Below are 14719 nucleotides of genomic sequence, written 5' to 3'. Positions count from 1 at the left end.
CAACAAACGTAATAGGCGCGAGCACTTCCCTCAAAATCTCTCAGTCACTCAGTCACTCTCTTTCCTTCCTTCTTCTCCAGCCATACTAATTTTTCTCTCTCCTCAACCTCAACCATTATTATTGCTCATTTAGCTTAATTACTCCCTAATTTAATCACTCTTTCTTGCTTAATTTCTTTCAAAAAATGTCCAAATTATCCTAAATTTCAGTATCCTATCCTGCTCTACAATATTCTTGATTTTTCTGCCGCTTTAAGGTTCTCTTTTTCTCTTATTTTTATTTTTAATTCATGAATAGTTTCATGTTTTATTTTTATTAATGTAAAAATGGAAAATAACGCATTTTCGTAATTTTTTATTTAAAAATGTTTGAACAAATGTTGGTATTATTCTAGGGTTATTTTTGTTTGATTATGAAATTTTATGGATGAAATGAAATCAGATATTGTGTGTATTTTACGTGAATGAACACCGCTTGTCAGAATCACAAAATGCAAACAAACTTTATTTTTGTTTTGGATTTTTGTGTCCTTAAAAAAACAAGAAAAAAAAAAACAGTGTCAGATTATAACTCTGTATTTATTAATGGTGATCACTTCCTTATTTAGAAAAATTACAGTAATGGAAATATCATACATAGTAGAGATGAATGGTATTTGAATTAATGAACATAGTTTTCGCCTTCTCGGTCTTAACGGCCCGTTTGGTAGCTGGTAATGAGATTGTATGTATTATATAGGAAGTTAAATGTTATGAATAAATTAGATTTTCTGCATTTTAATAACTTATGATGTTTTTTTTTGTTCATGGTAGTGTAAGAATCTTCCCAGGATGGTGGCCTTTGGGAAAAAGCTAAAAGAAACTCAAATTGAAGAATGGCAGGGGTAATTTTTTATTCATATTTTTCTTAATAGTTAAATTAAGGTGTATTTTAATTTTATGTTTATACTGTGATAAATGTGATTATATTATGTCTATTAGATTATTTGACTAAAAATAATGGCCATTATTAAAAAAGTTAATTTTGGAGGGGTGGGGTTGTTATTTATGTAGCATGCTATTCATGTTTTGTGATGTTGTAAGGTGGGGTGAAAAAAAGCAATCTGGTGGTTGGGTAATTGGGTTAATGGAAATTATTGCATATTGAACAAGTCGGTCGTTGTACTGAGAAATTAGACGTAGACATTTGTGGTGGGTGATAAGAGAAGATGTATTCTAGTGGTTTCCTTGCAAAAAACATGTGTTAATGCTTTCTTTCCGGCTTACAGTTTCCTGTACCTTGTCGCGGGTTACACAGTTGATTTAAGCCTGTATGGTAGTTACTGGACTTAATTTTTGTTTTTATTCTTGTTTACATTAAGGTACTATATTAACTACAAGTTTCTAAAGAAGAAGGTCAATCAATATTCTCGACAAATTGAGAATGGGTCGGGTGATCATCTTCTGGTTCTGAAGGATTTTTCGTTTATGCTGGATAATCAGGTATTACAAACAGACATATGTTTGTTTGTTGCACACTTGATACAGAGGCCCTTTTTCTAGATGGTTTGTTCTGAACTTCTGATCATACTTTTGAGTTTGGGCTGGCATGGACAGTATTGAGTTTTTACCTTTCTAGGCCTACTACTTGATCAAATTAATGCAGATGATGTATGAGACTTATTCTGACAACTGAAGTTGTTACATTATGAGAAACTAAACAAAGCACTTTATTAATGCTTTCAAGAAATAGAAAGAATGGGTTATTATATGAAATTATTATTTGTGAAGCTGGTTGTAAAACATGGCTTACATGCTTAATGATGATATATTATAGTGATCTCATCTAATGCTTAATTTGCTTGCATAAAGCCCATGCCTAGAAGAGGCCAAGATATATCTTTAATCACTCAGAGGCCATTTGCTTGTTATTTTCTTTGCTTTATTGGTGAAGCTGCAAATCTGCTTCTGTTGCATCTTACGCTGCCTTAACACTTGAATTACATTATACTTTTGGAATCTTGATGAACTTTTTGGTCATTGTTTGGCTTGAGGAGGTCAAGTGCTTAATGTTGATATTCCCTTATATGTAAACAGCTTGAGAAGATTGTCTTGTTCATGCTAGAGCAACAAGGGCTACTTGCAAAGAGGTTGTCTGCTCTCAGGGAACAGCAGGACACTGCATTTCAGCAGGGAACCATTCTTGATGTGTCTGAAGTACGAGAAGCATATTGTGCTGTGGGACAAGACCTCTTGAGGCTTCTCTTCTTTGTTGAAATGAATGCTATAGGTCTGCGGAAGATCTTAAAAAAATTTGATAAACGCTTGGGCTATGGCTTCACCAATTATTATGTCAAAACTCGAGCTAATCATCCCTATTCACAGCTGCAACAAATATTCAAGCATGTGGTAATACCAAGAGTTCTGCTCATAAAATGACAAATTGCACTTGGCCTTTCTTAATTGGCTTCATTTTTGCTTGTATCTGTTTTCATATTGCAATTTAAGGCATGAAGATTCCTTGATAGTTGATACTTTTGTGATCTTGATGTTGACATTTGGCGGATAATATATCTAGATTCACATATACTTCTTATTCTCAGAGGGATTACTGGCGTCTTATAGAAATTTGTATCATGGACGTGGGAGTATGCTTATGATGAGCAGATTTGATGACTTAGATGACATACATTCATCAAGAATCATGATTATCATTTCCTTCTTGTGATACCATTACAAGAGTGACTTTCTGAGACTAAAGGGACTTGATGTTGTTTCACTATTAACCTTCTATTTTGCTGAACATGCAGGGTTTTGGGGCTGTTGTGGGAGCCATATCCCGCAATCTTGCAGATCTTCAGGACAACGAAGGAAGCTATGTATCAATATATGACCAACCAATTCTTCATCTCCAGGTCTCACTTATACAATTACTTCATATTATTTAGTGCTGCTGCTTCATATCATGCTAAATTACCAGATATTCTCATATCTTAGTTCTTCAAGTAAGAAACATAATTTATCAGCCGAACCTTCTCTAAAATTTTCTGAACAGAGGTGCAATGTGGCATTTCTTGACTATAATAGTGTATTGTTTGCAGGATCCTGTTGTGACTTCCATTCGAGCAGCTGTAGATAGGCTGACAAATTCAACAAATTTCCTTAATTTCATGGGGAAACATGCCATGATAATGCAAGAAGATCTACCAAGCCCATCTCAGGATGATGTTGATGATCAGGCATTTGATTTAATGTCCCTTTTGTTAAACTTGATGAACACATTCCTATACATGGTCAATACATACATTATTGTCCCCACAGCCGATAGTTATTCTCTAAGCCTTGGTGCTGCAGCAACTGTTTGTGGGGCAGTGATTGGATCAATGGCTGTTGCCCAAATGTTCTCTTCGGTCTACCTCAGTGCATGGTCAAATAAATCATATAAGAAGCCCCTTGTGTTTAGCAGTGTTCTTCTCCTTGTTGGAAATGTCCTGTATGCACTGGCATATGACCTTGACTCAATATCAGTACTTCTCATTGGCCGTGTCTTCTGTGGGTAATAAATTTTAACCTTTACTATCATTTTTGTATTTTTAATACTTGTAGAAAATTCTATACACTTGTTTTTCACTTACTTAAGATCCATGTTTCCTCAGATATATGTTTTTATATTATTTATCATGTCCTAGGTAGCTTTGCTCTTTGAGAATTTTGGTGTTCTTTTTAAACAAAATAACTGTCCTTGGTTTGAGCCACTTAGTGATTTCATGCATATTTAGGATGAAAATGTAACAGGGCCAGGAAACTAAGGGGGTTTGAGCTGTATTACGTAAACAACAGAAATAGGGAACCTAATGGAACTATGGAAGATTTTAGATGCCTAAATTTCTCAATGGAACCTCTTCATGCTAATCTTCTAGGTATTAATTGAATCTAGCTCTCTGTTGGTATTGGGTGGAGACTGTGATGTTTGCAAGTCGAACCTTTTGCATTTCAGTAGGTCATACACTAAAATCTAGTTCAACTCTCAACTTGTTTAAAACCTCTTTATTACATATATACATTGCTTTGATTTTGTGAGGGATCTCATTCTTGGAATTCGGATGTCATTAATTCAGGTTGGGTTCTGCTAGGGCTGTAAATAGGCGTTACATTAGTGATTGTGTGCCACCAAAATTACGAATGAAGGCATCTGCAGGTTTTGTTACTGCCAGTGCACTTGGGATGGCTTGTGGTCCTGCTCTTGCTTGTTTATTCCAAGCCAAATTCAAATTGTTCAAACTAACATTCAATGATGACACTTTACCTGGATGGTTTATGGCGCTGGCATGGCTTGTTTACTTATTGTGTCTTTGCATATCATTTAAAGAGCCTCCCCATCCTGAATGCAACATTGTACCTCAGGAATCGAATCGTGGTAAGTAATGGATCCATCGCTACTATGAATAGCCTATTGCTGCATGTTTTTTTTTTACTTAATCACTGCTTATTTTTTGCCTCTGTACCTACTGTATGAGATGAGATACTTAAGGAACAAAAAAGACCAAGAAGACTTTGATGGAAAATATTGGAAACTCAAATATATCCTCCTTGAATCCCTTAGCTTTCTCATGCTAGTATGTGAAAACTGAAGGTTGGTACGCATTTTTGCCAACTAAACCACAAGCTGTATTATCCTTTTTATCTCTATGATTGAGGAAAGTCTTAAGTCATGCATGTACAGGGGACTTATTCTGGACAGGGGAAAAAACAGTGCAAAGTCTAGGATGCTAATTTTGACATCCCGAATTTCTGAGAATGAGTTGTAGTGGAATACCTTGAGCTCTCTAGCAACCTTAGAGGCTCATATGTGAAAATCATAACTCTTTCTTTTCTTTTCTTTATTTTACAAGTATAATATAGAAAATCAAAACATTTTTGTATGTTTAAGTACCTTGGATAAGTGTGAATAACTAAATATACTGTCTGATTACCAAGTGCAAGCTGTCCTCAAAAAACCATTCTTATAAACCCTCTTTTACCGACCTATTAGAGGAAGGTTTTAGTTTGCCTCATGTGTCATATTGTTTATGTGTTCAGTATCTCTTTTTGTCTTGGTATTGTCTAATTCTCTGTACCTGGTATGATACAAAAGGAAACAGGACACATAACGCAATGGAGAATGGTTTGGAGCAACCATTGCTTAAAAGCTCAGAGGAAAAACAACAGGATGATGATGACGAAGAAGGTCAAGACTTTGACCAATGTGATGAAGATTCTGATGAAAGCCATAAACCTGCCACCTCAATTGTAGCAGCTTATAGACTACTGACACCTTCAGTCAAGGTATGGATCGGAGTTCAGTTTATTTATTTTTGTAATTTGGTTTCCCTCTTTTTTTAACTATCAAGGAATAATTACTCATGCATAAGCTTAGGGCAATACCTTACCAACAGTGTAAAACTATAACGGCCCTTGGAGTCATTACCAATATACCAGGGCTTGTATCCCCAAGGATGGATCTTAAGACGGACAGAGTTAAAACCACATCTTTCAAGCTGTGTTGCATAGATTTTGTCTATAGGACAATCTCATAGCATTATGTATATTGCTACTTTACACATAGGTATATTCAGTAAGTGAAAGATTATCTGTGGTTCTTCCTCTTTCCATATTGGTTTCTTCACTACTTTATGAAGCAACTCTTTCAGGAAATATGAATGGATGATTATTTTTAAAATTATTATTAATAAATAACTGTTTGTGTGGCTAAACAAATCAGCTGGAATTTGTATGCTGCCTTAATAGTTCTTCTAGTAGTTCTATTCTTTGGTTGCAATGACAGATTTCTAAACTATTGTCCTTTTGCCTATTATCAGGCTCAACTACTGATTTATTTCATGCTCAAATATGCGATGGAGATACTACTAGCAGAATCAAGCGTCATAACAGGATACTACTTTATGTGGTCTACCCAATATGTGGCACTTTTTCTTGCATGTCTTGGGCTAACAGTTCTCCCAGTCAATGTTCTAGTCGGAAACTACATCAGCAATATGTTTGAGGAAAGGTAACCATCAACTGAAACCTACTATGTTAATTGTTATTTCTTCGTTAGCTCACTGGTGGTTGTCCTGTCCCTTGATTATGATTAGGAATCACGTCAAGATATATGGACCTAGCTGTTTTGCTAATTTGACTGGACGAAATTGAGTAATTCCTACAAAGTTAAAATCAGTTACATAATATGAGTAGAGGGTATCTAATTGTCTTTTAAAGTTCATTCTTTTTACGCTGTGTTCTTACTTCCAACTCTCGAGTGCCTGTTGTGATATTCTCCTTGAGACTTTTCAAAGTTTGACTAATTTACTATAATGGCAAAGACTAAAAAGTATGCTTGTAATTTGGTAAGCTCGTGTCACACTTTCTTGAGTCATTATTACATAAGGGTATTAATAATCGCCACATGGCACAATTATATTTGATAAATCTTCTATATCAATGACTCAAAGCATTGTGATCCCTTGATATTCAAGAGTGATATACATATGTACTACTGCTCTAAAGTAATTCATGTGGACTACTTGATGCAGGCAAGTTTTGTTGACATCCGAGATCATTGTTTGCATAGGCATTGTCCTAAGCTTCAAGGTTGGAATACCTTATACAGTTCCACAGTATGTCATCTCAGCAGTCCTCACATTTGTATCTGCTGAAGTACTCGAAGGTAGTTCTTATTTTCCTTAATGTCCCCCCCCCCCCCCCCTTTTTTTCCTGCATTTCATCCACCTTTTTCCTTGGAAAATTTGATGAAAATGCGATTAGGGAAGTCAGAATAGTTCAAATAGCAATTTTTTCTCAGCACTGTAAATCTCTCTAATCAACTAGCTATATGCATAGTACTGTTTTTCTCTTGCATTGTATATATTATGTGTCTATAGATTGCCATAGCTCTATTTACTTCATTTCGTTAAAGTACTTGATAAATGCTTGCAGGTGTCAATCTATCACTTTTGTCTCGAGTTATGTCATCGAGGTTAGCTCGTGGGACCTACAATGGTGGACTGCTTTCTACAGAAGCAGGGACCCTAGCTCGAGTAGTTGCTGATGGTACGATAACTCTGGCTGGGTTATGGGGTGAAAGCAAGCTTTTGAATCTTACTCTTCTTCCTTCTCTTCTGATATGTATCTCCTCAATCATAGCTACCTGCTTCACATATAATTCTATGTACTGAGTCTCAAAAGAAAGTTTAACCTCCTCATGTTTGCAAGGAAATTGTACAGCTTATAGGGTCATCGATAATTAAGTTGATTAGGGAGTAAAAGCTCGTGACAAGCTTTCCAAATGCCGGTTATATTCCTTTTTAACATATGTTTCCTGCTCCTCATTGCCTCAACTAGATGTGTCAGCGATGGACACTTACAGACTGTTGAAAATACTTCTGTACTTGCTTATTTAGTCATGACAGCAAGGCGTAAGGCAGCACTCTGCACTCAGGAACTCACAATTGATATTCTCCGGGAAGCACTGTGCTAATGAATCAACCAGCAGAATTCTTCAGCAAAGCAGGTTATTGTCATTCTGCGGGAGGCTTAACAGGTGGATTAGATCTGATTGTTGTATACCCCAAGCCAGCAAATGCTAAAAGTAGTGATAATATCTATCCTACATTACATTCGGGTGTAAAATTGCATGATATCCTTTCATAGGCTAAAAAAGAACTCTTTTTGGTCGCATGAAAGGGCCACGCAGAAGATTGTGGGGTCATACTGCTGCTCAGTGTGCTCTCAGGCCATATTAATTGTTAATCATATGTGCCTTTGATTTTACACTATTCTCAGTAACAAAATATACAATATGTACTATGTAATATGTATTAATGAATAAAAAGTTTATCTTCACGGAGTATGACACAAGATGTGACTCATGCTAAGACAAATTTTTTTTTTAACTCATCAGAAGTTTATTTCTTTTCTAAATTTCTATATAATGAGTCTTTTTCTAATTTAAATTGTTCATTAAACAATTGTCATTTGCTCCATAACAGACTAGCAAAAAGCTTATTAAACAAGATGTTGAGGAGGCCAGGAGGGTGTTTTATACAAGTTTGCGAGAATTGGGTGAAAATGAGAGCATTTCGTATCCCATTTGTAACAAAATTCATGATACGAAAGTTATATTGTAAGAAAGATTTTTGATAATTTGAAATGATACTCAAGAACTGCAATATCCATCTCATATTTCACTCTTTTCCCCTCTTATCTTTGTGACAGTTCGTTAGATTAACTTACCTTTTTTTATTATGAAGTCAATTTTTCATTAAAAAAATTTAACTATTTAAACCCATTTAAACCTATACGAAACCTCTTAAAAAAAAAATTAAAATTATAGAGAATAGTAATTATTTTAAACCCATTAAAGTAAATTAAATTAAGCACGTTAATTTTTAAATCCGCATATAAGAATTTCTCATTCCCACATTGCACCTTAGATGGAAATGATTACAAATCTAAGGAAGTAAAGTATTACAGAAAAAAAAAAAAAAAAAATGTAAGAAAATAAATCCAGGAAGAACTGAAGAAGAAACAACTGAGGGGAGAAAAGGTAATTTTATTGCAAAGTATCCATAAAAACAAGCAAATTCACGATTTAGCAATATCGTTTCCAAAAAACCCAGCAATTTCCTTTATTTCTTCTGATTTGAAATCTAACCCAGAAAAATCAATCCCATAAATTGAGGAGAGAGAAAGCTTGGATCTTTCATCAATGGCGTCAGATCAAGAAACAACCCAGGAAATGCCAGAAGGAACATTGCAGAACATTCTAGACCAAGAAAGCCTTAAATGGGTATTTGTAGGAGGCAAAGGTGGTGTTGGGAAGACAACTTGTAGCTCAATTCTTGCCATTCTTCTTGCAAGTGTTCGACCTTCTGTTCTTATCATTTCCACTGATCCTGCCCACAATCTTAGCGATGCTTTTCAACAGCGTTTTACCAAGACTCCTACCCTTGTTAATGGCTTCCCCAATCTCTTTGCCATGGTAATTTCTCTGCTTTTTGATTGATTTTATTTTGTGGGGTGTTCTTAATTTGCCAATTTACAAAATGGGGATTTTTTTGGGGTGTAATTTGATTTGAATTTAAGGGAATTGAAATGTTTTTTTTTTTGTTTTTTTTTGGAGTGATGGTTAAAATGCAATATGGTATTTGATGAAGTAGAGAAATCATCAGTTGTTTGGAATGAAATTGTGTTTGTTTAATTAGGGTGAGATTGCATGTTTTTGGGATTATTTTAGTTGATTGATTTTCAGCAATTTTAGTTGGTATTCGGTCCCAGGTCTTAGATATTGCCCCCCAAAACTGTACAATGTAAACTAGCTGACATCAACCGTCTTCTAAATTATGGTATTTTCAGTTGTTGTTTCCACCCTTTTGATGTGAAATTTCCCTTGCTATAAAATTGCAAGTTGTAAGTTTTCTTTGTTTTTATTTTGAATGGGATTAAACTAAATGGTTTCTTTTCTTGTTGAGCCATTGACTTCAACCTGATATGGTTTCACTAGCTTACTAAAAGGAAGGAAATTTACTTGGTTAAGGGAAGAAGTTTGTAGTACAGAAGAAGTGGATTAAAGGGTGTGAGGTAGAGAGTGTTGGGGAGGTTGTCTGTATACTGCCTGATCACAAAATGCAAAACCTCGTATTTGCCCGATGCTCAAAAGCTGTTACATATCTGATGTGCTGTCTGAGAGTGTCCTATGCTTTTGTAGAAGTAATTTTAGAGTTTGCAAGTGTTAGTGTTCATGTCACGTTTCGGATGTTCAAAAGAATGGTATTTCAGACACATGGAATTCAAATTTTTTTTGTAAATATTCTTGTGGGTACAGGCCAATTGTTTGTGAGATAATCATATGTAGATGCCATTAAAGAATGTGGGTGCCTTGAAATTTTATTTGTTTTAACTTAAATGAGTAAATTATGTAAAAACATTGTTTTTTAGAAAAATTGTGGGCAAGTAAGTTGGATGGAGTCATAGTGCTTTCTAAACTAGAGGTCTATAATGATGCATTTGAAAGAAAAAAGAGGAAAACGAAAATGATAAAATGAAAAAAAGATCACACATATAACCAAAGGATTACTGTAAGTAATGTCATGATGCATGTTGAATAGCTGAAACTAAATTATGATCTCTGAAAAGCATAGCCTAAGGGGATGATGGTATATGCATATGAGAAAAGAGGCATAAAGGAGGAGACAATTTTGATGTTTTAATGTGCATGATAAAAAGCAAAATAATTGATCAATTTGACCTTTTATTTTGAAAAATAATGTATATTTGTTTGTATTTTTTGCTTTCCCCTATACTATAGTATATTGCTTTAATTTGATGTTGTCAACATACATTTACCTGTAGGAAGTGGATCCGTCTGTAGAGAATGATGATCTTTCTACTGATGGGCAAGATAACTTTGTATCTGAGCTAGCAAATGCAATTCCTGGAATCGATGAAGCCATGAGTTTTGCGGAAATGCTGAAGTGAGTATTCTGTCTACCACTGGACTCAGGATTTTGTCCTACTCTCACGTTTGTGCTTGGTCTTTTTTCAGTGTATAGTTATTGTCATTTTGTTAGTAGTTAAGAAAAATTTAAAGAACATGGTTCTTTTCAGATAATAACTTTATTTTTTTGGGCGGAGGGTGGGGGGATGGTGTGTTTACATGCTGTCAGTTACCGCAAGGGCGCCAATTGAATTTCTAATTTGTGCTTGGCCTACTTCCAAATTACGTTCTCACTGAACCTCTAAATGCAGTGTAGAATGCTCATAGAGAGCCAAGGATTCAGTCACACCATTGGTATTGTGTTAGTACTTGTAATCTGACTTGCCATTGAGCCATTTCTGTGCTGTTGCTCGTAGTCGGTGAAGATGAGAGGTTTTATCTAGCCTTTAAGACATTCATTACACTGCTTTGGATTAAAGATACTTCACTCAAACTGACCCTTCCTCCTAGGCCCTAGCATGAAAAGACAATTTTTCTAAAAAGGTGAAATCTAATTGGAGTTGGCAGTGCTTTTTCCTGTTTGTTTACATATTTTGATGTTAATATCATGGATTCGAAAGCTGCAATGAAGTGGTGAGTTTGGATGGAAAGGATTTGACCATGAGTGAATGTTTTAAGTACCTAGGGTCGATCATCCAGAAGAATGGTGACATTGATCAAGACGTGACCCACAGGATTAAGTCAGGGTGGCTTAAATGGAGAGCGGCCACGGGAGTGTTATGCGACCGCAGCATTCCCTTAAAGTTGAAGGGAAAATTCTACAGGACTGCCATAAGACCAGTGTTGCTCTATGGTACAGAATGTTGGGCTTCTAAGAAAGAGCATATTAAAAAGATGGAGGTTACGGAAATGCGCATGTTAAGGTGGATGTGTGGAAACACTTTAAGAGATAGAATCAGAAATGAGGTTATTCGCAAGAAAGTAGGTGTGGCGGGCATTGTAGATAAATTAAGGGAAAATCGTCTGCGTTGGTTTGGACATGTAAGACGGAGACCCGAGGGTGCACCGGTGCGAAGAGTGGAAGAGTGGGACCATGGAGGGATTAAACGAGGAAGAGGGAGACCAAAGATGACTTGGTTGGAAGGAGTGAGGAAGGATATGAAGTGCATGGATTTACGTGAGGATGAAGTTTTGGATCGTAAGGGATGGAGGAGAAAGATTTATGTTGATGACTACACGGAATAATCAAATTTGGTTCATGTTAGCCGACCCCACTTTTGGGATTAAGGCTTTGATTGATTGATTGATATATCCTAGACTACTCACAAATGATTGGGCTATCTGGTGTATAAGCATTTATGAAAGAAAATCAATTAAAACAAAATTTATGGATCCAATCAGAAAACCAATTGTATTGTCTTTTGTAATAGAGAAAGTGATTCCATATCTTTACCTGGGCATAGAGGATGAATGGTATGAGTAATGATTGGCTTGCTAGGCATTTTAGCCAAATGGGTGAAATTTCAAATTAGTGATCTTTGTTCAGATATATCACAGTTTTAGTTCAGTTCTCAAACAATTGAGTACTAGCTAAGAGACATTTTTCTTTTAGCACATCCTCCATTGTACAAGGATGGGTGATTATATCTGCTTTGATTGCAGTTCATAATTCCTTTTTCTGGTAGCTTTATTGTGCAAGGCATTTCCCTTGCTAATTATTGACTGTGTTATTGCAGATTAGTTCAAACCATGGATTACTCTGTCATAGTGTTTGATACAGCTCCCACAGGACACACTCTTCGTCTATTGCAATTTCCTTCCACATTAGAAAAGGGGTTGGCAAAAATGATGACCTTGAAGAACAAATTTGGGGGCTTATTAAGTCAGGTATGGCTGAATGATTTCCTGTGATGCATGAATACTTGAATTAAGATCTTGGCCTGTGCTATTGCAAGCCTCCTATGACATTCTTTTGTTGGGGGAAAGGGGTTACTGATCTTCAATGATGCAGGTCTATGGACTATGGCTACATTGATCCTTGATGTCTAGCTACTAGGCCTTATTCACAAGTAATTAATTTGTGGTGAATTTTCATGCTAGATGACTCGTCTCTTTGGTGTTGAAGATGACTTTGGTGAAGATGCAATTCTTGGCAGGCTTGAAGGCATGAAAGAAGTAATTGAACAAGTTAACCAGCAGTTCAGGGATCCAGTAAGTCTGTTTGCTCTTGTTGCCCTACTCTGTTTAATATCTCGCTGGTAATTTATATTGCGTGGGACTTTTTGTAGAATCTGTAACTGTGAATTAATCCAGACTAACCAGGGAACAAAATCGCCAAACTTTTGGTCCACTAGGAGAATTTAAAAACAGTAGAACATTATATCAGTTGTAGGTTAAAATCTTCTTTCCATTCTTGAATATTTGCTTTAAGTTTTTGTTGTAATGTTTGAAGCCATATAAACTACTCCCTCCATCCAGAATTATTTTGGATATCTGGTTAACATAATCACCTGTCTGTATAATGTTGGTTATGATATAATATGCTTTCCTTAAGTGGCATGATAGAAATAACCCTGCTTTTATAAACAATGTTTCTGTGAAATCTATTCCTATTCTTAAATTTATTGCTTATCTTGTTTTTTTGACACTCATTTTGCAGGATATGACAACCTTTGTTTGTGTCTGCATTCCTGAGTTCTTATCACTGTATGAAACTGAGAGATTGGTGCAGGAACTTGCAAAGTTTGAGATTGATACTCACAATATCATCATCAATCAAGTTCTATTTGATGACGAAGGTACTATTTCTTGTATCTATACATATCAGGTTTTGTTTATTCTGCAACTTGAGATAATTGGCTTAACTCCATTTGAAATTTGGTGATTATAGTTGTTGATTCTAAGCTGCTGAAAGCAAGAATGCGAATGCAAGAGAGATATATTGATCAATTCTACATGTTGTATGAAGACTTCCACATTACAAAACTGCCGTTGATGCCAGAAGAGGTAGGTCCAGCTGAAACTAGTCCCTACTTGAGTTCAGTCAGCTTAACTTTTCTCTTAAGTCGATGTGATGATAACTCCTCCCTCCATTTAGCATTAAGGGTCCCAAACTTGGTAATGACTATGATAAAATTTTCAAGTATGCCACTACTTACAATAAGTTATGGGGCAAAAAAATTGACCCAACTATTAAAAAAAATATGTCTGTTGAACTGCATCATATCTTTAAGTAGTAGGGATCAGGAAAACGCATCAATTAGTTTTTACCTGGAAAAGTTATTACATTGTTGATTACCTTGAACTTGCATAATTGTATAAACTAAAATTGATGTTTGTATATAGGTCACTGGCTTACAAGCGTTGAGGTCATTTTCTCGACATTTCCTCGTACCATACGAACCTAAAATAAAAAAGGGAAGTGTTGAAGAATTGGAACTGAGGATAACTGAGTTAAAACTACAGTTGAAAACTGCAGAAGAGGAGCTGGAGAAGATACGAAAGGGTAAACAAAAGGTGTAAGCGCGACGCATGAGACAAACAATTAATTTTGCCCTGTTTTTTTTTTCCTTGAAATCAGAATTTTTTTTAGCTCTTCTTTTTCTTATTTGAGGGGTGCTGGGATAGGCAGGTGATAGCCTGGCCACCGGGGCTTGCCCGAGGATGGCCTATTCATTGATTCTTCATCAAGATGCATGTGTTTTATATAGGTCATTGTAACAAAGGGCATATGTTAAAGGGTAAACATTTTTTTTTTTTGAAACAAAAGGGTAAACATACTAACATTATAGATATTCTGTATTTTTCAATTTGTCATGCATCTTCTTGAACAGATGGACCTGACTCTCAAAACACTTGGTAGAGTAATAAGATCAGTTATTATTAGTGTATGATTTGTAGTGGTATGCGATTGATGCTAACCTTATTGCCTTGGCTAATTATTAGGGAATAATCACCAATAATTTTCGAGTTTATAAAATTATTTTATTAACATTATTTAGACCTAGAAAATTGGATTTGAACACAAACGTACTCTATACGAAATCGCATAACCTAAATTTAGCCTGACCTTACAACAATAATGTGTAATAATCTTTGTTTTAACTTAACAAGCTTATTGACAATAGAATTGAATGAATGTGACCTTACGAAACTTGATTCGTACTTGATTACTAACCCAAAATAAATGACCTAATACACAAACTCTACTTGAAATCACAAACTCGAATTTTTTAATAATATTGTGATATAGCACAACTAATAGTA

At 35.4% G+C, this 14719-nt stretch overlaps 2 protein-coding genes across 2 annotated transcripts; both read left to right on the top strand.

Moving 5' to 3' along the window:
• Positions 1-37: 37 nt before the first annotated feature.
• LOC145585680 (SPX domain-containing membrane protein At4g22990-like) lies at positions 38-7887 on the top strand. The gene is made up of 11 exons (XM_081642385.1): positions 38-257; positions 814-884; positions 1362-1482; positions 2077-2388; positions 2790-2894; positions 3081-3535; positions 4098-4396; positions 5114-5304; positions 5838-6028; positions 6552-6685; positions 6955-7887. The coding sequence occupies exons 2-11, from the start codon at positions 832-834 to the stop codon at positions 7191-7193; spliced, it is 2100 nt and encodes a 699-aa protein (XP_081498511.1). The 5' UTR covers positions 38-257; positions 814-831; the 3' UTR covers positions 7194-7887.
• Positions 7888-8483: 596 nt separating this feature from the next.
• Positions 8484-14350, top strand: LOC145585679 (ATPase GET3A-like). Its single transcript, XM_081642384.1, has 7 exons — positions 8484-8998; positions 10369-10490; positions 12190-12340; positions 12554-12664; positions 13113-13251; positions 13344-13459; positions 13799-14350. Exons 1-7 carry the CDS (start codon positions 8726-8728, stop codon positions 13973-13975), a joined length of 1089 nt encoding a protein of 362 aa, XP_081498510.1. The 5' UTR covers positions 8484-8725; the 3' UTR covers positions 13976-14350.
• Positions 14351-14719: the final 369 nt, after the last annotated feature.

Source organism: Chenopodium album, chromosome 16, assembly GCF_948465745.1.
Source record: "Chenopodium album chromosome 16, dcCheAlbu1.1, whole genome shotgun sequence".
NCBI classification, from domain to species: Eukaryota; Viridiplantae; Streptophyta; class Magnoliopsida; order Caryophyllales; family Amaranthaceae; genus Chenopodium; species Chenopodium album.
This window is presented reverse-complemented; position numbering and strand designations above follow the sequence as displayed.